The following is a 24,569-nucleotide window of genomic DNA, read 5'->3' as shown; positions in this document are numbered from 1 at the left end:
AAGTCTTCAAAAACCTCAAAAAAGGCTACCACACCGCGTTCTATGAGTTGCTCCTCGAAGTCAAGTCGCAACTGTATTAACGGTGTTAAGAAAAAGGAAACAAACTTGCAAGACGTTTCCGTCTTGCGAAGCAAGCCCATAGGGAAAATCGTCTTGCGAAGCAGCTCAAAAAATAAAAAACGCTTTCGTCTAGCGAGTTTTTTGTCTTGCGAGGCATTTGTCTTGCGAGGTACCACTGTAAATAAATCTGCCATTGAATCCCAGAACTGTAGAGTTGAAAGGTAACTTGGGGGTCATTTAATCCAACCCCTTGAAATGCCAGAATAACAGGTATTTCAGCCCTCACTGACCCTGTGTGAATGAGGGCAGACAAGCAAACCTGTTGTTGTTTTCCTTTCAGACGTCTCTGCTGTTTGAAACACTTGTTCCATGGACCGGCTCTCTAGTTTCCCCCCCGTTTTTTAAAGGGAGGGGCCACTCAACAGATTGTTTCGGTATAAACTAGAGTTAGCCTAAAATACCAATGGACAATTAGGGCTGGTTACAAAGACGGGATGCGGGTGGCGCTGTGGGTTAAACTTGCTGATCAGAAGGTTGGCGGTTCGAATCCCCGCAACGGGGTGAGCTCCCGCTGCTCGGTCCCAGCTCCTGCCAACCTAGCAGTTTGAAAGCACACCAGTGCAAGTAGATAAATAGGTACCGCTCTCGTGGGAAGGCAAACGGCGTTTCCGCGCGCTGCTCTGGTTCGCCAGAAGCGGCTTAGTCATGCTGGCCACATGACTCAGAAGCTGTATGCTGGCTCCCTCGGCCAAGAAAGCGAGATGAGCGCCGCAACTCCAGAGTCGTTTGCGACTGGACCTAATGGTCAGGGGTCCCTTTACCTTTACCTTACAAAGACTTGTGCCATATATTTAAAGCACACCCACCCACCCTAAAATCCTGAGAACTGTAGCTTACCCCTCACAGAGCTACAGTCCTCAGAATTCTTTTTTGAAGGGGGGGGGGGGAGAATGTACTTTAAATTTCCATGAGGAATTTTCCCTGCATGCGCTTGTGGGGCTTTTGTGCAGCTTCCTTTTACCTCAGTGGGATGTGTGTAGGAAAATATCTCTGGGGAATGTTGTCCTGTGGGTCAGTTTGGCTATCTGCAGCTCTAAGGCCATCCAAAAGCTTGCCACTTGGAAGTGTCAGCCATGTGGCTGTGGCCTTGAGGAATAGGGGTTTGGCTCTCACTGTGCTTCACTCAGATGTTATGTTTCCAACAAAATATCATTAAAAAGACACAGCATTTATGGGACACTGCTTGCTTTTAGTCCTGGGTTTCCTTAAGCTTCTACCACGATATTATTTACACAATATCTTTCCAAACTTGAAAGCACTGTCACAGAAAACTCGAACAGTTATTGTGGGTGTTAATGTTTATAATGCAGACTGGATGAAGCAAAAGCCAATCGGGAAATGGGTCTATCGACTTTTGTCCTCCACTTAGTGGTTCAATTCACAGTAATCAATGCAATATACGACAGCATCTCAATTGGCTTTTCACTATAATAATCTCGTCACACATTTTTAGATCTGAAGTCGTACTTGGATCCCGAATGCCTTGGTACTCATATGTTTTGGCTCCCGAACGCTGAAAACCCGGAAGCAATCTTCCGGTTTGCGAATGTTCTTTGCAAGCTGAATGGCTCCTGCAGCCAATTGGAAGTCGTGCCTTGGTTTTCGAATGGTTTTGGGACTCAAACGGACTCCTGGAATGGATTAAGTTTGACAACCAAGGTACCACTGTATGCCTGTCATATCTAGGTATGTGCAACAGGAGGTTGCGTTGGGCTGTGTGATGTGTCCTCTGTAGCATTTTGCTCATTTTACCAAGCTGTTTGCAAAGGCAAGGCCATGTGCACGAGTTATATTATGTCCCTGTTTTTTAGGAGGGAGAAGGCAACTTAGAAATGTTCTCTTCTTAAGTCTGAATGCTGAGATGTCTCCTTGTATGTCCTTGCACCCCTGATCCAATTGTTCTTTCACATCCTTGAACAGGTGGGATACTCAGCCAAATCAAATATGACAGTTGCTAAAACATGCAACTCTGATGCCAGAAGTGAAACCACTATTGCTGTATGATTCCCTGGTGGATCTCCCGGTGGATCAGGTCCCCCTCCACAAGCCAACAGGCTCCACTGCTTGCAGACCCATCTCCCCATAAGGCAGTAGCATTGTGCAATGCCTCAGCACGGAAAGCTTCCACCCTAGATGAGGAACGGTTAGCACCTGTTACAGAGAAGGAAGGGTACCTGCCTCTTCCTTCTCATTGCGAAGTCAATCCACTATTCTTTCTTCACTTGAAAATCTTCCCCCCTCCCTTTTCCTAAAATAAACTGATTTTTTATATTGTTGCTGGTTTCTGTTGATGCTTTGAGAAGTCAAGACGTACTGGGAAGCCAGTGCTGTTACCTTGTGCTCTGCGAACATAGGCACTGCCCTGTCCGTAAGTATTCCCCTACTCCTGCAAGTTCTTATGTACACATGACTTTATTTCCCTAATGCCTTGTGCCACCGACAGGTGCTCTACTGCATGGATGGGGAATTGGCAGCCCCAAACAGCCACCATGGCTAAATAGTCTGGGATGATGGAAGTTGCAGTTCAATAAGATCAGGGTGGGGGATAGGGTCCCCATTCCCTTTGCAAGTTGTCTCAGAAAATTCAAAGCTTACCCTCATCTGCAAAGTGTAACGTCCTCTGCTTTCATGTACATCGGCTGGGCACTGTGAAGTTAAAGTCCCCCCCCCCCAAACAAAAACTGCTGGCCCATCATTCTGCCTGGACACTGAGGTCCAGCTCCAAGGGCCTTCTGGCAATTCCCTCACTGCAAGAAGTGAGGTTACAGGGGATCAGGCAGAGGGTCTTCTTGGTAGTGGCGCCCGTCCTGTGGAACACCCTCCCATCAGCTGTCAAGGAAATAAGCAACTATCTGACTTTTAGAAGACGTCTGAAGGCAGCCCTGTTAAGGGAAGTTTTTAATGTTTGATGCTGCCCAGAGTGGCTGGGGAAACCCAGCCAGATGAGCGGGATATAAATAATAAATTATTATTATTTATTTATTAGCAGGAGGAGGGGGAGAGATTGTGGACAGATATTCCATCTGATAGTTACTTGCTCTAGTCTCCCTCTGGCATCCTTTCCTCTAGAAAGGAAGTTCTCCTTCCTTTTAGGTTCTTAAGCAGAGGCTGGATGGCTATCTGTTGTGGGTGCTTTAGCCAAGATTCCTGCATTGCAGGGGGTTGGACTAGATGACCCTTGAATCCCCTCTAGCTCTAAGATTCTATGATTCTGTAGTGTGCAGAGAGGGTTTGGAATGGCTGGAAATATAGGTATCATCTGTACCCCTTGAGAAAGGGCTGCTCTTCACTGTGTAAACATTACACTGATGCTGACAGAGGCTGTTCCTGGCCACTCCTTCCTGCTCCATTATTCATTCTCTGAGAAACAGGTTTTACCATCTGCATATGCCAGCTCTAACTTGGAAGAGCCACACATATTTCCGAGTTAGTACGAAGATGGCTATCTGGCTTCATCTCTGCATAACACAAACTGCATGGATTTCACTGGAGTGCCCAGGAACAGGATGATGGAATGAACTGATTCAGTTCAAAAACATCAGGGGCATAAGGATGCCTTTGGTGGGTCAGACCAAAGATACAACTATTTGTGGGACGCGGGTGGCGCTGTGGTCTAAACCACTGAGCTTCTTGAGCTTGCTGATCAGAAGGTCGGCGGTTCGAATCCCCATGACAAGGTGAGTTCCCGTTGCTCTGTCCCAGCTCCTGCCAACCTAGCAGTTTGAAAGCACACCAGCGCAAGTAGATAAATAGGTACCACTGTGGTGGGAAGGTAAAAGGTGTTTCCATGCACTCTGGTTTCCATCACAGTGTCCCGTTGCTCCAGAAGAGGTTTAGTCCTGCTGGCCACATAACCCGGAAAGCTGTCTGTGGACAAACGCCGGCTCCCTCGGCCTGAAAGCAAGATGAGTGCTGCAACCCCATAGTTGCCTTTGACTGGACTTAACTGTCCAGGGGTCCTTTACATTTAGCTTTTGCCTACAATTATTTGATTTTAGCAACAGTCAGCCAGGTGCTTCTGGAAAGGCCACCAGCAGTGAATGGAGGAAACAGCCTCACTTGCATTGCTACCCCTGCCCAGGCAGCTGGCATTCAGAGACTTTGAACTTGGAGGGTCCATTTGGCTAGCATAAATAACAGCAACCGACAGACCTGTCTGTTCCACGAATTTATTGACTACTGCTACCTAAAAACCAGTGGCCATTACCACATCTGGAGTTAACGTTGCTTGGTTTTATTTATGTTTATTCACATGTACACCCCCCCCCCCCAAATTAACTGATGTTGCAGCTACTGAGTGGCAAGCAGTGCATATGTTGAACCAGCCCAAGATGATAGCTTGTCCTTTTCCAGTTACATACTTTCCCTGATATGGTTTCCATATTGGGAAAAGTTACATGAAGAGCAATTTCATGTGTTTAGGAGAGGAATGGTGCTAAAGCAGTCTTTCCCCCAGTCCCAGGAATATGACTGTACGCGCACACACATTGATTTTTTCTTTAAAAATGTTTAGGGGTACTCTCCTTTTCCTACTCATATTGAAATTCTGCCCTTCAATGAGGCCAAACATAGATTCATAAAATGTTCAGGTGTATGAGTATCCCCAGAAAAAAAGCACTGCTGTCTCTTAGTAGTGAGCAGGGGGCAGCTTACAAGTCAGGGCAGCAAGCGAGTCCTATGCACTGGGACTAGGAGGAGAACCCACTTCTGCTTCTAGAAGTCACTATTGATTCCCGGAGCGATGGGGTGTTTCCCCCAGTGCCTTTCAAAGCCCAGAGCTGCCTTGTGGCACCAGAGGAGAGGCCTGTCGTGCAGCCTCCGGCCACAGAAGCTACTACTTCACCCCGGAAGTAAAAAAAACAGACAGGTGTTCCTCTTCCAGGGCTACAGACTCCTCACTCACTTTCTAGGCCTCGAATCTTTTCTTCAGCTCTGACACTTTGGCCAAGGGCCGGGAAGTCAAGGAGTATGGTGGTCTAGTGATCACCCCAAGGGCTGACACACCGTGCTTGGTCTTGAAGTCGGTGTCCACATTCACTTTTCTTTGGGACAAAGCCGCAGGTGACTGGATGCCGGAGCAATTGGTTGCTGGTGGCTCTGCCTCTGTGGCGGCAATGGCTGGAGTGAGTTTGAGCATCTGGTCAGTCCTAGACTCCTGTCCGGACTCCACCTCAGTGCAGCTTTCAGTTCCATTTTCATTTGCGCTGGAGTTCTCGTGGTCTGTATTCCGGGTCCATGCCACTTGCGGCAGCTCATAGCCAGCGGTAACAACTGCTGTCTCCCCTTGCGATGGAACTGCTGACTTCTCAGGGCAAGGAATCTCTTCGGGTTCAGGGACGTCACGGTCCCACTTCTCAAAGCTATTTTCTGCTGCTCTGGTGGACACTAGCAGAGCACTCTGCACATGCTCCTGATCCGGAGAGGCTGGGAGCAGGGTGCCCTCGGACAATGAGTCATCATCATCATCATCACCACCACCATCATCCTTTTCCTCAGACAGGGGCTCATGGAGTGTGTTCCTGCTGGGCCTCTGCTACAACAAACAAAGAGACTGAGTTGGAATTTGCTGCTGTCCACGCTTGGCCTCTTTGACAGGTGCACAGAGAGCCAAACTAGGAGGGCTTACCTTGGTATAGAAGTTCCTCTCTTCTAGGTTGCAGAAGTCCAGGCTCCGCGTCCCATAGAGTGGCCGCTGGGCTTGGCTTGGCTCCAGCAAGTTTAGAGTCTCAAAGATTTCACCTAAGAGGTCAATCCCACCTGTATCCAGGAAGTCCGGGTGCAGATTTTCAGGTTCTCCAGGCTCCAAAGAACAATCCAGCGAGCTTGAGCTGGAAGAGTTGGAAACTTCCCTGGAAGAATATATGTTTCACATGAGAAATGTGATCAGGAATAAAATGTTGTACAGTACATCAGGGGTCAGCTTTTTCAGCCGTGGGCCTGTCCACCGTCCCTCAGACCATGTGGTGGGCCAGACTATTTTTTTTGGGGGGAAATAAACGAATTCCTATGCCCCACAAATAACCCAGAGATGCATTTTAAATAAAAGCACACATTCTACTCATGTAAAAACACCAGGCAGGCCCCACAAATAACCCAGAGATGCAGTTTAAAGAAAAGGACACATTCTACTCATGTAAAAACACGCTGATTCCTGGATTTGGGCCGGATTTAGAAGGCGATTGGGCCGCATCCGGCCCCTGGGCCTTAGGTTGCCTACCCTTGCGGTACATGAAAACAACGACGTTCGAAAGGTCCATGTAAAGTGACATGAGAGATGAGCATGTTCACACAACACAATGGCCAAGGGAACCAGCCTTATTTGAACCTTCTTGTATTGTTTCTGGCCCCGCTCAGCAAGATTTTGACTTCTGTAGTTTATGAAGAAAGCTGGAAAGGCAATTCACCCTTGTTTTGAACCTGGGTATGTTCAGTCCCCCCTCTCCCATGTGAAAGGCAGTAGGTTGGTAGGTGGATTTGCGTTGTTGTGATCGTTTATAGACTAGCCCCGGGCAGCGCTTGAGCTAAACACTGCTAATTATCACATTACCTGCACGGCAGTCGAGCTGCACCACAGAACAGCTTCCAAATTTATTTTGGGTGTAGGTGACCTGTAAAAGCTTGTTTGGGCCTGCTCTGTTACCCTCTCACCACATCCATGCTCTCTGCAAAATGTCTGTGGAGCAAAACTCACAGGGACTTCACGAAAACAAAACTCGGCTCGGGTGGCCATAGGGCAGAACTCACGTATCTTTACAGGAGGGGCTGTGCAGCTCCTCCAAGTACGACATTGTCCTGTTTGCTAAAGAATTCAAGAGAAGCCACAATTGGAATTCATTAGCAGATATGATCCTGTGGGAGAGGCCATCTCGCTACAGAAAGGCAATGCCCCACTTTGCACTCTGCCTTGTTGTACTGTAATGCTAATTTTTCACCAGTGCTGTCTATCTGCAAGTTAATCACACCTGCTCTGGTATTAATCCGGGCTCCGCCTATTAATGGGACGCAGTTCCTGCTGTCTCTTGCATTGCTGTGGTTTTTTTTTTAAAGAGGAATTTCTACATAGGCAACTCCTGGCACCTTTCCACGCTTTGAAGAGGGCGGATATGTTCTGCCCATTCGATATATCACTATGCACATTAAATACGTGCCTCTCCTTAAAAAGAGAGAGAGAGAGAATAATGCTAAGGAAACCTGCAGAGATGGTGCTACTACTCTTCTTCTTCCAATGCTTTTCTGTGCTCTCAGATGGCAGGAAGCAGTGCATGCTCTGCTTATATCCTGCTTGGACTACTGTAGGGGTGGGCAACCTAAGGCCCGGGGGCCGGAAGTGGCCCAATCGCCTTCTCAATCCAGCCCTTGGACGGTCCGGGAATCGGTGTGTTTTGACATGAGTAGAATGCGTGCTTTTATTTAAAATGCATCTCTGGGTTATTTGTGGGGCATAGGAATTTGTTCATTATTTTTTTCCAAAATATAGTCCGGCCCCCCACATGGTCTGAGGGACGGTGGACCAGCCCATGGCTGAAAGAGGTTGCTGACCCCTGGACTACTGCTCTACGTGGGGCTACCTTTGAAGGTGACCCAGAAACTGCAACTAATCCAGAATGCGGCAGCTAGACTGGTGACTGGGAGCGGCCGCCGAGACCACATAACACCGGTCCTGAAAGACCTACATTGGCTCCCAGTACATTTCCGGGCACAATTCAAAGTGTTGGTGCTGACCTTTAAAGCCCTAAACGGCCTCGACCCAGTATACCTAAAGGAGCGTTTCCACCCCCCATCGTTCAGCCCAGACACTGAGGTCCAGCGCCGAGGGCCTTCTGGTGGTTCCCTCACTGTGAGAAGCAAAGTTACAGGGAACCAGGCAAAGGGGCTTCTCGGTGGTGGCGCCCGCCCTGTGGAATGGCCTCCCACCAGATGTCAAAGAAATAAACAACTGTCTGACTTTTAGAAGACATCTGAAGGCAGCCCTGCTTAGGGAAGATTTTAATATTTGATGAATTGTTGTATTTTAATATTTTGCTGGAATATTACCCATTCCATTACTCATGGAAAGCACAATAGAACTATGACTGGCTAACTATGACTGATAATTCTCTCCTTGCCACCTTAGTTGCTTTAAAGCACCTTGAAAACTCACAGTGAGACAGATTAGCATGCACTTAACTTCACCAAGTGACGCGGGTGGCGCTGTGGGTTAAAGCCTCAGCGCCTAGGGCTTGCCGATCGAAAGGTTGGCGGTTTGAATCCCCGCGGCTGGGTGCACTCCTGTTGTTCGGTCCCAGCGCCTGCCAACCTAGCAGTTCGAAAGCACTCCCGGGTGCAAGTAGATAAATAGGGACCGCTTACTAGCGGGAAGGTAAACGGCGTTTCCGTGTGCGGCTCTGGCTCGCCAGAGCAGCGATGTCACGCTGGCCACGTGACCCGGAAGTGTCTGCGGACAGCGCTGGCCCCCGGCCTCTTGAGTGAGATGGGTGCACAACCCTAGAGTCTGTCAAGACTGGCCCGTACGGGCAGGGGTACCTTTACCTTTTAATGGCATCTGATGCCCTGTAAAAAGTCAGTGGGAAAAGTGTGGTTATTCCAAAGCAAACACCTCGTGTGGAAGCATTCCAGGGTTGTTGCTTTTCCTTCTTCCACTTTCCAGGCATAGGAGACAATTTAATGTATCTAGCAAAGGTTCCAGGCAACTTGTCTATTGAGCATTCATTCTGAACTGTTCATTGTGTGTTATGACAACATGCCAAGCAATTGTCACCCCTCATTTTACCTGTGCATTTCCCCATCACTTTCCTTCCAGCATAAAGTTCAATTTGGCGCAGCGGAGTAGGTTTCAAATCTACTTTAACTGCACAACTTGAATTTACTAGTATGTGATTTAATCCTACTGGCAAAAGAGCAACAGCTTGCTAGCAGTGAGCTCTGGACCATAAAAGCTTATGCCACAGTTTACTTCTTTTTTTAAAAAAAAAGCAAGGTTTATAAATAAATACATAAATTCCTCCACAGAAGCGTGATTCAGAGGGGATGAGATGTGCTGTTTGGCTGTCTAAATTATTATTTCAGATTTGAAAATAATAAACCTAGAAGACAAATTAACTACACAGTAAACAGTTTTTCCTCAAGGTGCCAGCAGACTCTTTGCTTTTACCACAAAAAGATGATGGCAGCTGTTTCTGGATTGTGATTATTTTTAAATCATTTAACAAGACACAACAAATCCCTCATCCCTGAGTGTTTTTGGAAGAGCAGATGAGTAAAGCCACTGCTCTGTTTGTTTTTTAATCATTTGGGAAATTATTTGTTTAAACATCCGTGGAACTCTGGAGCACAATGACACATCCCCAAGAGCAGTGATGGTTTCCCATAGAGATAATCCTCCCATCCCTATGGGTTTACTCCGAACTAGGAAACTTCCTCTGAGCTCAGTGAGACTTATTCTCAGATTTAAGGGTGCACAGCACTGTAGCCCATGAGGTTTAACTGAGCATGGTTTCCCCCCAGTCACAGAACCTAATTCATTGCAGTGAGGCTCGTGTAGGATCATTCTCCAGCAGATTCTGATCCACCTGCTGGGCCAGCCCTGAAACACTCACAGGATGTGGCAAGCAGAGCTGAGAACAGCAAAGAGAGTTCGGTGGTAAGCAGGCCTTACCTTTGTGACTCCAATTCTGTACTGCTGCTCTGTCTTTGTGGTCGCCTGGGGCGAGACTGTGAAGAGAAAGAGAGCACAACATTTATGCTGTATGGTAATTTATGGACCTAATAGGTATCTAAAGCCATTTGCACATAACAAAATATGTATTTTATCAAAGTAATTGTTGAACTGAAATACAATTAAGAAGTGAAATAATTATTAAGCTCTAAATTAAAATGATTGGGGGCCCATTACTTACATCATAGGAGCCTACACAACACAAAACACTGTTGCTGTATGTAGGTTTTATTTTACTGGTATTTGTTTTTTATCTTATATTTTAGGAATGTACACCCAGGTTTTTTTTCCTTTAATTTTTGGGGGGGCTCCTAAGCTTATCCTGAGGGACGTGGGTGGCGCTGTGGGTTAAACCACAGAGCCTAGGACTTGCCAATCAGAAGGTCAGCGGTTTGAATCCCCGCGATGGGGTGAGCTCCCGTTCCTCGGTCCCTGCTCCTGCCAACCTAGCAGTTTGAAAGCACTTCAAAGTGCAAGTAGATAAATAGGTACCGCTCCGGCGGGAAGGTAAACGGCGTTTCCGTTGCGCTGCTCTGGTTCGCCAGAAGCGGCTTAGTCATGCTGGCCACATGACCCGGAAGCTGTACGCCGGCTCCCTCAGCCAATAAAGCGAGATGAGCGCCGCAACCCCAGAGTCGGTCACGACTGGACCCAATGGTCAGGGGTCCCTTTACCTTTACCTAAGCTATAGCTTGTTTAGCTTACACGTAAATCCGGCACTGGACACACACCTGTAAGGGTTCTGATCCCCTTGTCCAGAACAAAACGTCCTAGTGATTAGTGGCCCTTTCTCCATGATTCAAAACTACATATTCCCCACTCTAGTGTAAGGTGGGGCATGGATTCAGCTGGAGACTCTCAGGACAGCCAGGCTGCTTTCTCCAGTAGTAATACTACTACTACTACTACTACTACTAATAATAATAATAATAATAATAATAATTTGTTATTTATACCCCACCCATCTGGCTGGGTTTCCCCAGCCACTCTGGGTGGCTGCCAACAGAATATTAATAATAATAAAAAGTGATAAAACATCAAACATTAAAAACTTCCCTAAACATTAGGCATCATCCTTGGCAATCCTTAGCACTGGATGTGTCTTTACTGCCAACAAACCCGCTTTCAGTCATTCCCTCTCACCAGGAAATTGTTGATCTGCAAGGAGAGTTAAGGATCTCCAACAGAGAATATCCGAGCACTCTCAACAAACTACAATTCCCAGTTTTCTTTAGCAGAAGACATGGCAATTAAATAGTACACAATGCCCATATGTGTTGTACAATTAATTCAGCCAAATTTTCTATCCCGTCTTTCGGCTTTGCATATTGTAACTTATTTTTCGCTACAAATGTGAACTCAGCTCTCATGCTGCTCTCTACATTTGACACAAAGAAGCACAGTCACTAGTAGACTTTTGAATGCAAGGGGATATTAGGCAGTAAGACCCACTGAACCTATAAGGGCTTCCTTCTGAATTAACATATTTAGGAGCTAACCGTACATTGGAGCCTTAAGGTAGCATTTTTTAAAAAATCCTCTGCCCCTGTTTCTTTACTTATTTACTCTCAATTTATTTATTCCTTAACTTTTGCATCCAGATGCCTTTTGCATATAAATGCATGCAAGCAACCAACACATTCACATACAAGCCAGACAGAGGCAAAACTTGCAGAACATTTCTATAAACAATGGGAGCTGCACTAATCTGCTCATTTCCTTATGTTAGAGCATGGATCGGCAAACTAAGGCCCGTGGACCAGATCAGGCCCAATTGCCTTCTGGATCCGGCCTGCAGACGGTCCAGGAATCGCCACGTGGATCGCCAGTGTGTACGTTCTTTCCCTCTCCCTCACACGGCAGCGGCAGCGGCGGTGCCTCCTCCCTCCCTCCTCCTGGCTTCTCCTTGCCCTGCCTAGAGGAGGGAGGGGGATAGGCTTTGTTGGTGCCAGCAGCAGCAGCAGCGCTCGAGCGGCCGCCATTTAAAGCAGACCCTCTCCAGAGCCCTTTCATGCACCGCTCATTGTGCCACCGTTGCCAGCCCCTGACGCTGGCAAGACCCAGGTAAGCAGCCACCGGGCTCGTGGTGCTTTTGCATCATTTTGTTTTTTCAAATATAGTCTGGCCCCCCACAAGGTCTGAGGGACAGTGGACCGGCCCCCTGCTGAAAAAGTTTGCTGACCCCTGTGAAATAAAAAATTAAGGTCTTATATATATAATAAATGTTCATAAATGTACCAAGCAAACACGTACATAAAACTATATAAACCACATGTCTGAAGCAGCACAGGAAAACAGTCCTGGAACCATTTTGACTCCTAAACTGACCAAATGTTTTCTCTGCAAAGTCAAAGGAAAATGGAAAAGATTCCCCATTTTCTTTTCATTAACAAATCCCGTTTTAAGGGTATGTCTGTGTATGAATAGGGTGAGCCTGTGACCTGGCTCAGGAACTAAGTATTTATCATTACAAAAGACTGGCCAGGCTCCCCAGGGTATCCAATCAAGTAAGCATTAACAGGTAACTTGCCAGACAGGAGGTAAACAACGCACTCAGATATCTCTTGAGCTACACCCCTTTCTGTGATGTAGGTATGATGTGTCTGGGGGCAGTCTTGGACTCCAAGGCTGGCAATTTAATATGTCTATATAAGGGCGGGCACACCTGGGTTCTGGGTCCTCCTTTTCCTGTGTGTGAGGGGAGCACCCTGTTGAACAGTTCAGTAAAGATCAGGCTTACGAGCTGCTTTGCTTCTCAATATTCTCTGGTTGGCCTCTGTTCTTGTCTCTGACCGATGAAGAACCTACAAAGGACTCTATAAGGGCTCTTGTTTCCCCCATAAGGGAATAAGGGCAGATTTTGATTTATTACACCTGTGTTAGAGGTAAGCAACCTGGGCCCGCCAGATATTGCTCGACTGTTGGGCCATAGTGACTGGGGCTGGTGGGAGTTGGAATTCAACAACCTCTGCGGGTCACAGATTCTGCCTGTTGTGTTGTTGATGCAACTGGCTTGCGACTATCAGACAAGTTCTTGCACTGATCTCCTGCAGAGGAACATCCGTGACTCCACATTTGCACAGAGTGCATGCAGCAAGTGTTAAGGCTGCCCATTTGCACCAATGCAGATACAGTGGTACCTCGGGTTAAGAACTTAATTCGTTCCGGAGGTCCGTTCTTAACCTGAAACTGTTCTTAACCTGAGGCACCACTTTAGCTAATGGGGCCTCCCGCTGCCGCCACACGATTTCTGTTCATGCTGAAGCAAAGTTCTTAACCTGAAGTACTATTTCTGGGTTAGAGGTGTCTGTAACCTGAAGCGTCTGTAACCTGAAGCGTCTGTAAACCAAGGTACCATTGTACACTCTTGGGGGAATCCTCTTCCGGGTGCCCCCTGACCCGGTTCCTCTTCTTTTCCTTGCATGTTGTTTTAGGCAAGGGATAGGGAAACTATGACCTTTCAAGATTCCCAGTTCCCATCAGCTCCAGTCAACTGCCAACACTATCTCAGGGTGGTGGCAGCGGTGCAGGCGCCCCACCCATTTTCAATTACTCAGTTCCCCCCTTACCTTCCCAAAGTGCTGGGTGATGGGCAACCGGCTTTGCAAGCTTTCAGACTGCCTATTTCTGGTGGGCATGATGGGGTTGGAGATATGGTCACAGTTCGAGGAATGCCCTCGCTGTCGATGAGGGCCTGTACTGGAATCCTAGAGAGGACAAGATTATTCTGAGCATAAGCTTTGCTTCCCATCCTGACCAGTGCCGGATTTATGTATAAGCTAAACAAGCTATAGCTTAGGGCTCCACTCTCTTGGGCCCCCCAAAAAACTAAAGGAAAAAGAAAGCGGATGTACATTTCCAAAATTTAAGATAAAAAATAAAACCTACGTACAGCAACAGTGTTTTGTTTTGTGTAGGCTCCTATGATGTAAGTAATGGGCCCCACTTGCTAGCCTGTTCCCTAAAATATCACTGATTTGCTCATTTCTATATATAGGGTGCCTGCATACTGCATTGACTGGTTGTAATAATTACTTTGATAAAATACATATTTTGTTATGCGCAAATGGCTTTAGATACCTATTAGGTCCATAAATTACCATATAGCATATATTCAACACAAAAAACAGCGACAATTTGTTGTTGACAAAGGACATCTGGACATATAAAGGGCCCCATTACCTTCAGTAGCTTAGGGCCTCATCCAACCTAAATCCAGCCCTGATCCAGACCCCACACCAGCAGCTAGCTTGTCAAAGAAGAAGCTAACTGGAGAGGCTGCAATAGTTAGGGTTGCCATATGTCCAGAATTTCCTGGACGTATCTGGAATACTTCAGTCAGAAGCAGCGTCTGGCAGAAATTGCTAAAAATGTGCAGGAAAATCCGGATGTATGACAACCCATGTCGGCAGTGTCATTTTGGGCAATTTCCCTTAAAAATAGCTCAAAAACTTCATTTGAACAGCCTTGTGTATAAAGAAGAGTTTGGATTTGATATCCTGCTTTATCACTACCCTAAGGAGTCTCAAAGCAGCTAACAATCTCCTTTTCCCTTCCTCCCCCACAAAAAAACACTCTGTGAGGTGAGTAGGGCTGAGATACTTCAGAGAAGTGTGACTGGCCCAAGGTCACCTAGCAGCTGCATGTGGAGAAGCAGAGACGCATTCAATGACCCTGAATTTTTGAATTTTATTGATATTGATGCTGCATTTTATGTTGTATTCTATGCTGTTTTATGCTGTTTTCAAGTTGCATTTTAATCAGTGTTTTAAATTTGCTGTTAGCCGCCCTGAGCCTGGTTTTTAAACCAGGAAGGGTGGGGTATAAATATATATTTTTAAAAATTATTATAATATTATTATTATTGATATTTTAAGGTTGTTTAAGTGAATATTCTAACATGTAAAACAAAAATTTAATAAAAAAATTAAACTCTAAAAGCAATTTTCAATTGGGTTTTAAACAAATGCAAAAACAAGAGCCACTGAACACTCATCCCGCAGTACATCACCTTTAATCATTTTAAGGAAGAAGTCTGGAGTGGCTTACCTTTTCCATGAGACGACTCCGCATATTCTTCAGCCGCATTTTGGCATGGCCTTTGGCCTAGACAGAACACGGAGGGGATGTGAGGAGATATGCAGCACTCCAAACAGAGAGTTTGGGCCAAAGCTAGTTTTACTCAGAGGAGACCCACTGACTCCTGCCCATGAGAAGGGCTCAGGCAGCCACCATCTTGTGCCAGAATCCCATGGGGCAGGGCCCCCATAGGCCCCCTGCCTACCCCTGCCGCTGCAGAAGTGAGGAAAAATGATGGCAGCTGATTCCAGTGAGATTCGGATGACCCAGTGAGATGCAGGACTCCAGCACAGGGGCAGTGTTAGGGGGTGGCTGCACCTTCCTGTTTTGCCTACTGTCCCTGCCCATTGACAATAATAGACACAACTAACTCAAGGTTCTACTCTGAGTAGAACTTAGTTCAATACTTCCCAGAATTTCAAGGACAAAGAAAAAATAGATCAGTCGTTTGAAATGTGTAGCTTCTCAAGGCTGCACACACACGGGGTGAGCTTTAGGTTTAGGGTGTAAAAGAAGAGCCATTTTGTGCAGTCTTCAGCATTGCATCCAAGTAGTTGGAATTTGCAAAACCCTCATTGCAACTACAGTCGTACCTTGGTTTTTGAACAGCTTAGTTCTCGAACGTTTTGGCTCCCGAACGCCGCAAACCCAGAAGTGACTGTTCCGGTTTGCGAACTATTTTGGGAAGCCAAACATCCGACGGGGGCTTCTGATTGGCTGCAGGAGCTTCCTGCAGCCAATCAGAAGCCGCACTTTGGTTTCCAAACATTTTGGAAGTTGAACGGACTTCCAGGACGGATTCCGTTCAACTTCCAATGTATGGCTGTACTTAAAAGCACATTCAAAGCACATTCTTTCCCTGAAAGAATTCTGGGCAACGTAGTTTGTTAAGGATTGCTGGGAACTGAGGGGATGCTCATCAAATTTGCAGGTGACACCAAACTGGGTAGCTAATGCTGCAGAAGACACAATCAGGATTAAAATAACCTTAACAGACTGGAGAACTGGGACCAAACAAACAGAATGAAATTCAATAGGGTTCATAAGGTTCTACACTGAGGAAGAACCAGATGCACAAATATAAGATAGAGAACCCGGATTATTAGCAGTGCATGTGACAAATCTGGGGTCTTAGTAGACCACAAGCTTTAACACGAGTCAACAGTGTGATGCAGTAGCAAAGGAAAGCTCATGCTGTTCTAGGCTGCATCAACAGAAGTCTAGCGTCCAGATCAAGGGAAGTAATAGTATCACTCTACTCTGCCTTGGTCAGACAACACCTGGAGTCTTGTGTCCCATTCTAGGTGCCACAATTTAAGAAGGATATTGACAACCTGGAACATGTGCAGAGGAGGGCAACCAAGATGATCAAGGGTCTGGAAACTAAGCCTTATGAGGAACAGTTGAGGGAGTTGGGGATGTTTACCCTGGAAAAGAGGGGATATGATAGCCATCTTCAAATATCTAATGGGCTGTCACATGTGTTGCAGGAATTTATGTATAGGTTGGTTGGGGGTTGCCCCTCCAGCAGATATCATGCACATGCAGCCCACTATCAAAATCAGCGCAATCACTTTTGTGACTTTTGTGATTTGTCCCCACAAAACATTGCATCACAGTTTCTTCCTATCTATTCAAAGGGCCTTTGCTGCACGATACCAAATGTAACAATTCGCTGATAAATGTATCTATGTACTGGCTCACTGGGAAAACTTCAGAAATTCATATAGACATGTGAGCTCAGCTACTCAGCAGCCCCTCTGCCTGAGTGGTAATCCCTGGCATCCTGATACCTGAGTGCCAGACAGGTAGCCATTCCAGAAATAAGAAACCCAGATGAAGACAAAAGGGTGTGATTAACTTGGCTGGGAAACAGGGAAATGTAAATATATTTTTTTGTTACACTTGATGGGTGTTTGGTGGAGGGCAAGGGGACCCATGGGGCAGGGTCCAGGATGATCAGATTACTGCCACCAGACCTCTCCTTTCATGATGTAACCGTGATGTAGTTTGCGGGGTGTGTGTGTAACATGGGGATTAGCAGCTAATAAAAGTTTGGGGACTCTTTTGTTCGGGGCTTCCATCTTGTTCCACCTTGTGGCAGGTGGGAGTCCTGCCACGACAGTCTTCAATAAAGACCAAGCCTACTGGCTGCTGTTTTGCTCTGGTATTCCTGGCTGGTGTCCTTGGTTTTTGTCCAAGGGAACCCTCAGATTTCTCCGTTAACACATGGAGGATGGAACAAGCTTGTTTTCTCTTGCTCTGGAGGCTAGGACCTGAACCAATCAAGTTGAAAGAAAGGAGATTCTGACTAAATACTGTATCAGGAAAAACTTTTTGACAGTAAGAGCTGTTCAACAGTAGAACGGACTCCCTCGAGAGGTTGTGGACTTTCCTTCCTTGGAGATTTTTAAGCAGAGATTGGATAGCCCTCTGTCATGGATGCTTGAGTTGAGATTCCTGCATTGTAGGAACCAGATGATTCTTAGGGTCTTTTCTAACTCTACAAGTATGTGATTCTATGAAGAAAAAATGCCTTACATATTGATATGCATTCCTGACAGCTGGATTGGCCTTGTTTTTCACGGTACTTATCAGGGCTCCTCCACCTTTCTAAGGAGAGAGAGAGAGAGAGAGATGAAGCTTAGGTACACATCTATTAGGAACAACACACTGAAAAGACACTACAGTGGTGCCTCACAAGATGAAATTAATCTGTTCCGCGAGTCTCTTCGTCTTGCGGTTTTTTTGTCTTGCGAAGCACGGCTATTAGCGGCTTAGCGGCTATTAACTGCTTAGCGGCTTAGCGGCTATTAACGGCTTAGCGGCTTTAAGAAAAAGGAAACAAACTCACAAGAACTCGCAAGACGTTTCGTCTTGCGAAGCAAGCCCATAGGGAAATTCGTCTTGCGGAACGACTCAAAAAACGGAAAACTCTTTCGTCTAGCGAGTTTTTCATCTTGCGAGGCATTTGTCTTGCGGGGCACCACTGTAGTGGGCAGGGATGCTAGCAAGGGAGCTTGATTTAATTCCTGGCCACTGAGACAATCATTTGATGCACAGGGAGGAAGCAAGTCCCCTGCCCTGTGTGTGTCGGCTTGTGCAAACTACAGTCCATAAAAGCTGATTCATTAAATTTGTTATAGTCTTTAAGGTGCCGCGAGACTTTTTGCTGCCACACACCACAGCAGCTACTTCTCTGGACATCATCTTGTTGCAATCCTTAAAAGCAACAGTCTCGAAGATAACAGAAACCACTGGGTTAAAGCTGACCAAAAGTCCAGAGGTAGCATTATTATCAATTTACCACGGGGTGGAAGTTTCGCAGGCTGTGAAGGACTTGCTCACAAATTTATTGACAGCTGCACGAATTATGATAGCTAGGAAGTGGAAGGGGCAAGCAGAATATAAATGGAAGAAGTGTGGGATACAGCTAGTAATGATAAATTAACATGTGGCATTAAGGTAAGACGGCGAATATGCAGGAGAAATGATTTTGAGGAGATGTGGAAGGTGTTTGTGGAATTTGTACTGTTAAAACGGAAAGGGGTCAAACCATCGCAAGAGGTGTTGAAATTTTGGGAGGTTGGATAGTTACAATGGAATGAATGTTTTGTTGTTGTTTAGTCGTTTAGTCGTGTCCGACTCTTCGTGACCCCATGGACCAGAGCACGCCAGGCCCTCCTGTCTTCCACTGCCTTCCGCAGTTTGGTCAAGCTCATGCTGGTAGCTTCGTGAACACTATCCAACCACCTCATCCTCTGTCGTCCCCTTCGCCTTGTGCCCTCCATCTTTCCCAACATCAGGGTCTTTTCCAGGGAGTCTTCTCTTCTCATGAGGTGGCCAAAGTGTTGGAGCCTCAGCTTCAGGATCTGTCCTTCCAATGAGCACTCAGGGCTGATTTCCTTAAGAATGGAGAGGTTTGATCTTCTTGCAGTCCATGGGACTCGCAAGAGTCTCCTCCAGCACCATAATGTTATTTATCACTGTTTTGGTTCCACTGCTATTCTATCTTTATTTATTCCTAGTGTGGTCTTTCATAATACTTTATGTTGGATGCATTTTAAATCAAACATCCTAATTTTATAATTTCATGCTTATATTATGTAAGCTGCTTTCTGGGGGCTTGGCCCTAAAACACAGTCTAGAAAAGACCTCAGGGCAAACAAAACAAGTAGGTGTGAAAAAAAGAGATAACAGGGTAAAAGAAGATGGATGGAACTTCATTGATTTACCTTTAAGTTCTCCACCCATAGCTGATAGGAATGCATGCTACCTGGGGAGGAAAGAGAGTACAGGTGAGTCATAGAATCATAGAATCATAGAGTTGGAAGAGACCACAAGGGCCATCGAGTCCAACCCCCTGCCAAGCAGGAAACACCATCAGAGCACTCCTGACATATGGTTGTCAAGCCTCTGCTTAAAGACCTCCAAAGAAGGAGACTCCACCACACTCCTTGGCAGCAAATCCCACTGTTGAACAGCTCTTACTGTCAGGAAGTTCTTCCTAATGTTTAGGTGGAATCTTCTTTCTTGTAGTTTGGATCCATTGCTCCGTGTCCGCTTCTCTGGAGCAGCAGAAAACAACCTTTCTCCCTCCTCTATATGACATCCTTTTATATATTTGAGTGTCCCTGAGGGCCTTGACTTTGCCTTCACAGAGATTTGAACTGTATATTCAGAGTAACTTCTTATATCTGCCCATCAGTGTACAAAGGACCCACATTCTGTGAAGAACTGGATGCAGAAGGCAGCTCTGAACACATTCCCTACACAAAAAGGCCCCTAAATGTAGGGGGAAATGCGTGGGTTGGTGCTGGTGTGGAAACGGCATGGGATTCCCACAAACTGATCTACTTACTTATTTTATTGAAATTCTATGCCGCTTGAAGGGGGGGAAAAACCTCAAAGCAGTTTCAAAAAAAAAAGATAAAACAATATACTTATCGCTAAAAATGTACAACCGTAATTTAAAATATACCAAGATTAAAATAGGGTTGCCATATCACAAAAAGTTGTTCAGCTTACTTTGGAAAATTGTTGAGCTTTTTTGGGGGGTGGGGCCAAGTTGTTGAGCTTTCCTTAGGTTCTGAGCAATTTTTAAGGAAAATTGCCAAAAGCAACACTGCCGACATGGGTTGCCATACAGATTTTCATGTACGTTTAAGCAACATTTTTCCGATTATGTCCAGGAAATTCTGGCCCTATGGCAACCCTACCTTAAAATCACAATAAAACAAGACTGAAGCAAATTATAACTCCTATAGACTTTCCAAGCATCTGTTAAGGCTTGTCTGGGACAACCCAGCCAGATGGGCAGAGTATAAATAATAAAATTATTATTATTATTAAATAAGAATGTATTCAGCAGGCACTGAAAGGAATACTGTAAAGGTGCCTGCTTGATTTCAATAGGCAGGGAGTTGCAGAGTTTATATATCATTGGAAAGTGTTGCTAACCACACCTTCCTAGTGCCCTAATTAAATTACACTCATGGGAGACCCACAAACATTAATGGACCTAAGTGAGTCATGTCCATTGCTTTCTATGAGTCTACTCTATGTCAGAGTAACGAGTTACTAATGTGGAAGCATCCTACAATCTCAGGAGTCTCCCAGTAGATTCTTGCTGAGACTTTGTTGTTGTCAAAGCTTCACCTTCACCCCACAAAGGGAGGGGTGTTGAGGAGGCCATACGACCTAGGGCTGTGGCTTGGTGGATCGTTGGCGGATCCATTTCCATGTTATCAGCCAAAGAGCAAAAACAAGGGAGGTTCTGCCCTACCTGGGGACAGGCTTCTGTTGATCTCCTGCTCAAAGAGGTCAGAGAAGTCCTCTCCTGCATTCAGCTTCTCCAGGCGGTCATCTACGAACTGGTAGAGTTGAGGTTGGGTGCAGCGTTGGGGAGAGAAACAAAGGAAGCCATTAGAAAATATGCGGGAAGAAGTCATCTTCCATGGGAGAAGGAAGCACACACAGCGTCAACAACTGGTACACACAAAGGAAGAGGAGAACAGTCAAATGCCTTTTGCCTGGCGATTTGATAGCGGTACTCAAATTGTGGAAGAGCATCTTGTTTGGAAGACCTGCTTGGGTTTCTCCATAAGCCCATACCTGCTTGAAGAGCTGCAGGTGCACAGCTCGCTGGAGGAAAGCCTGCATGGCACTGGAGCCTTGTTGCAAGAAGGTATCTTTGCAGAAGGAGATGGGTTCTCCCTGCAGAGAGAAGAGAGATAAGTTGGGAGGTAATAGTCAGTGTGGCCGGAGGGTGGAGGGTGGGAGAGAGAGACCCTTTCAAGCAATATAGGTTAAGGTTACCAGATTTTTTTCAATGAATCTGGGGACACTTTAATTAATTACTACACGTTCAGGTCGTTGATGCTGCAGCTACGGTGGTGGCAGAGGGGCCGCCACCGCCTTGACCTCAACCGCCACGTTTACCCTTCCTCTGAAGCTTTTATCTCCTTTCTCCGTAAGCCTGGGTAGCCCCTGAGTTGTTGGTTCTTCGGTGGTGGTGGCGGGGATGCGGTGTGCGGTGGGTCAGGCATGGAAGGCAGAGAAGGAGGGCCGAGAGCGGCAGCGGCGAGGCTCAGGCAGCATGATGCCTCCCTTCCCATCAGAGCAGCCCCAATCCCATTCCTACTTGCGTGTAAGCAGGAGGGGGGCGGGGATCCTTCAGCTGGGAAGGGAGGCTTCCCGTTGCCTAACTGAGAGATCCCTGCCCTGTCCTGTGAAGCCTCCCTTCACAGCTGAGAGATCCCCGCCCCGCTCCTGCTTGCACGGAAGTAGGAGTTGGGAGGCTGCTCCGATAGGCAGCATGAAGCCTTCCTTCGCAGCTTAGTTGCTGGGGTCAGGGAAGGTGGAGGCAGCCCGGAAGCTGCAGCTTAGAGCCCCTGCACCATATGGGGACTTCCAAGCAGCTCCTGAAGCCAGCAAGAGCCAACTGCTCCGGGCTGCTGAGACTGCCGCCGCCGCATTTCCCAGGGACATTAGATGAAATCCGGGGACATTCCGGGGATGGAATTTGTCCGGGGATTTATTTTAAAAATCATTTTTATTAAGTTTCCCATTTTAACAATCCAATCAAATCACATTGAATGTTCCAAATTACACAAATATATATCAAATAGTCCAAATATTCTGCCTAAATTATAAATTTTTTGTTGGGACTTCCCATGCTTCAAGTTTGGGGGAGCTCTGATCATCTCATATCTCTGCTGTCTTGAATAGTCTTTCCAATAGTTCCTTTAAATCTTATGTTGTTAACCTTCCTTCTTTCATGGCCTCTGAGTTGTTTCCACAAGTGAGCTGAAATAAGCAATGATGTGTTTCTGTGTGGATTTTATGTGTATGACTCTCCGCTGTTGTGGCAGTATCTCCTCACACGCTGGTGTTTATGCTGAATCAATCCAAAAGTCATTTCGCTGCTGGCAGACGCCATCTTCTCTCAATTCCGGAATTTGTCCGGGGATTTATTCGCAAATCCGGGGACTGTCCCTGGGAAACAGGGATGTCTGGTAACCCTAATATAGGTATGCATAGTAAGTGTTCACGTGGGATAAGGAAAAGTTGCTTCCAGGCAACCTGTTTACTGAGCATTCATCATGATTTCTTTGCACAAACTTTGAACCAAGAGGAGCCCAGCTACTCACCGGGTTGCAAACGAGAGCCTCGCGGTAGCTGCCAAACAGCAGTGCCTGTGCCCTAAGGAAAGCTCGGGCGACTCCATCCCCAGTAGTCGCTGTCTGTTTCTTCAACTGGAACTTCAACAGAGAGACCTGTGCGGGGAGAGGAGGAGGGTTACAAACTCTTCTTTGACCAGGGGGTCCTCCCACAAATCGCAAGAGGGTGTCTCAACCACAATATGTACCCAGAAGCCCCAACCAAGTGCCAGGGCCCTGTCATATGTCCCACTGCCATAGGGTTGCCATATTTCAAAAAGGAAGAAGAAGAAGTCCCAGCAAAGGAAGAATGGATACAAAAACTTATGGAATATGCAGAAATGGCGAAACTTACCAGAAGAATTAAGAAATCAAAATAGCAAACTTTTTTTAATATATATAAAAGAATGGAAATGGTTTATGGAATGTTTACAGATAAATTGCAAACAGATAAAAACACTAACAGGATTATTGTAATAACCTGCAGTTACATAAGGGTATATTTTTAAAGAAGATAAAAAGATGAGTAAATTAAGTGAATTCGGATATGCAGAAGATATTAAAAATAAATTTAAGGAATTGCAGGAAGAGGGGGAAGGAAGTCAAGTTTTAAAATGTCAAGATGATTGTAAAATCAGGAGAATGTGAAAATCACTGCCATAGGAGTTTCCATTGGTAAGGAATGCAGGGCAGGGCCTTTTCTGCGGCAGCACCCTGGTCATAGAATTCTCTCCCTTGGGAGGTTGGTTTGGGGAGGTCAGGTAGGCCACAACCTTGATAGCTTTTCTGTAGGCAGTAAAAAAACACTGTTACGCTACTTGGCTCTTTGTGGTTTTAAGATTGAAGAATTTAACTCTGGGACATAGGAAGCTGTCTCAGATAAGGTGGTGCCCCGCAAGACGAATGCCTCGCAAGACGGAAAACCTGCTAGACGAAAGGGTTTTCCGTTTTGGAGGTGCTTCGCAAAACGAATTTCCTATGGGCTTGCTTCGCAAGACGAAAATGTCTTGCGAGTTCCTGCAGGTTTTTTTTCCTCCACCCCCCTTTTCCCAAGCCGCTAAGCCGCTTATCAGCTGATCCGCTAAGCCGCTTATCAGCTGATCCGCTAAGCCGCTTATCAGCTGATCCGCTGAGCCTACTAAGCCACTAATAGCGCTAAGCCGCTAAGCCGCTAATGGGCTTGCTTTGCAAGACAAAAAACCCGCAAGACGAAGAGACTCGCGGAACGGATTCTTTTCGTCTTGCGAGGCACCACTGTAATTGGTCCAGTTTCCAGAAACCACAGGAAGGGAAGTGTGCTTTTGTCCCCAGCACCTGTTTGTGGGCTTTCTGTGGGTCTCTGGCTGGCCAGTGTGAAAACAGCATGCTGGACAATTGTTCCTGTTATAGGCAAAGGTAAAGGGACCCCTGACAATTAGGTCCAGTCATGGCCAACTCTGGGGTTGCGGCGCTCATCTCGCTTTACTGGAAGAGGGAGCTGGTGTACAGCTTCCGAGTCATGTGGCCAGCATGACTAAGCTGCTTCTGGCGAACCAGAGCAGCGCAGGGAAATGCAGTTTACCTTCTCGCTGGAGCAGTACCTATTTATCTACATACTTGCACTTTGACGTGCTTTCGAACTGCTACGTTGGCAGGAGCAGGGACCGAGCAACGGGAGCTCACCCCGCTGACCTTCTGATCGGCAAGTCCTAGGCTTTGTGGTCTAACCCACAGTGCCACCCGCGTCCCTCTTTCCTGTTATACCTCATTGCAAATTCAAATGTATCCCTATCGTGTTTTATGACTTCCTTGATATTGTATGTGGGCTGGAACTGGTCTGTGACCGAAATAATAAAATTCAGCATGCTGGACTAGAGCCACTGGCTAGCAGCACCTCTCCAGAATTTCGGACAAGGTTCTCTCCTAGCCTGACCTGGAGATGCTGGGGATTTTAGAAAGCATGTGCCCTACCAATCTGCTGTTCTTGGTTTCTAATGCTTGATTTTAATTTGGCT

The 24,569-nt window shown here is 46.3% G+C and overlaps 2 protein-coding genes across 6 annotated transcripts in view; one reads left to right on the top strand and one right to left on the bottom strand.

Annotated features, from left to right (window-relative positions):
• Positions 1-2,396, top strand: part of CRB3 (crumbs cell polarity complex component 3) — a 31,684-nt gene extending 29,288 nt beyond the window's left edge. For both annotated transcript variants that reach the window (XM_077921429.1, XM_028712637.2), the window contains one exon: positions 2,041-2,396. In XM_077921429.1, the coding sequence (XP_077777555.1) occupies positions 2,041-2,124 (84 nt within the window). In that variant the 3' untranslated portion in view covers positions 2,125-2,396. The remainder of the gene's footprint in view (positions 1-2,040) is intronic.
• Positions 2,397-2,539: 143 nt separating this feature from the next.
• DENND1C (DENN domain containing 1C) overlaps positions 2,540-24,569 on the bottom strand; it is a 50,555-nt gene continuing 28,525 nt past the window's right edge. Inside the window, exons 14-23 of one of the 4 annotated variants that reach the window (XM_077921426.1) lie at positions 22,567-22,692; positions 21,029-21,130; positions 20,700-20,787; positions 19,150-19,190; positions 17,456-17,527; positions 14,885-14,941; positions 13,405-13,542; positions 9,776-9,831; positions 5,747-5,969; positions 2,540-5,650 (exon numbers count right to left, since the gene is read on the bottom strand). In XM_077921426.1, coding sequence (XP_077777552.1) covers positions 5,027-5,650; positions 5,747-5,969; positions 9,776-9,831; positions 13,405-13,542; positions 14,885-14,941; positions 17,456-17,527; positions 19,150-19,190; positions 20,700-20,787; positions 21,029-21,130; positions 22,567-22,692 — 1,527 coding nt within the window. In that variant the 3' untranslated portion in view covers positions 2,540-5,026. Of the gene's footprint in view, positions 5,654-5,746; positions 5,970-9,775; positions 9,832-13,404; positions 13,543-14,884; positions 14,942-17,455; positions 17,528-19,149; positions 19,191-20,699; positions 20,788-21,028; positions 21,131-22,566; positions 22,693-24,569 lie in introns of those variants that run through there. The other 3 variants (XM_077921425.1, XM_077921427.1, XM_077921428.1) reach the window with 3 other exon arrangements.

The sequence above is a fragment of the Podarcis muralis genome, chromosome 17 (genome assembly GCF_964188315.1).
Source record: "Podarcis muralis chromosome 17, rPodMur119.hap1.1, whole genome shotgun sequence".
In the NCBI taxonomy this organism is placed as follows: domain Eukaryota; kingdom Metazoa; phylum Chordata; class Lepidosauria; order Squamata; family Lacertidae; genus Podarcis; species Podarcis muralis.
The sequence above is the reverse complement of the archived record's forward strand: the minus strand, read 5'-3'. Positions and strand labels throughout refer to the sequence as shown.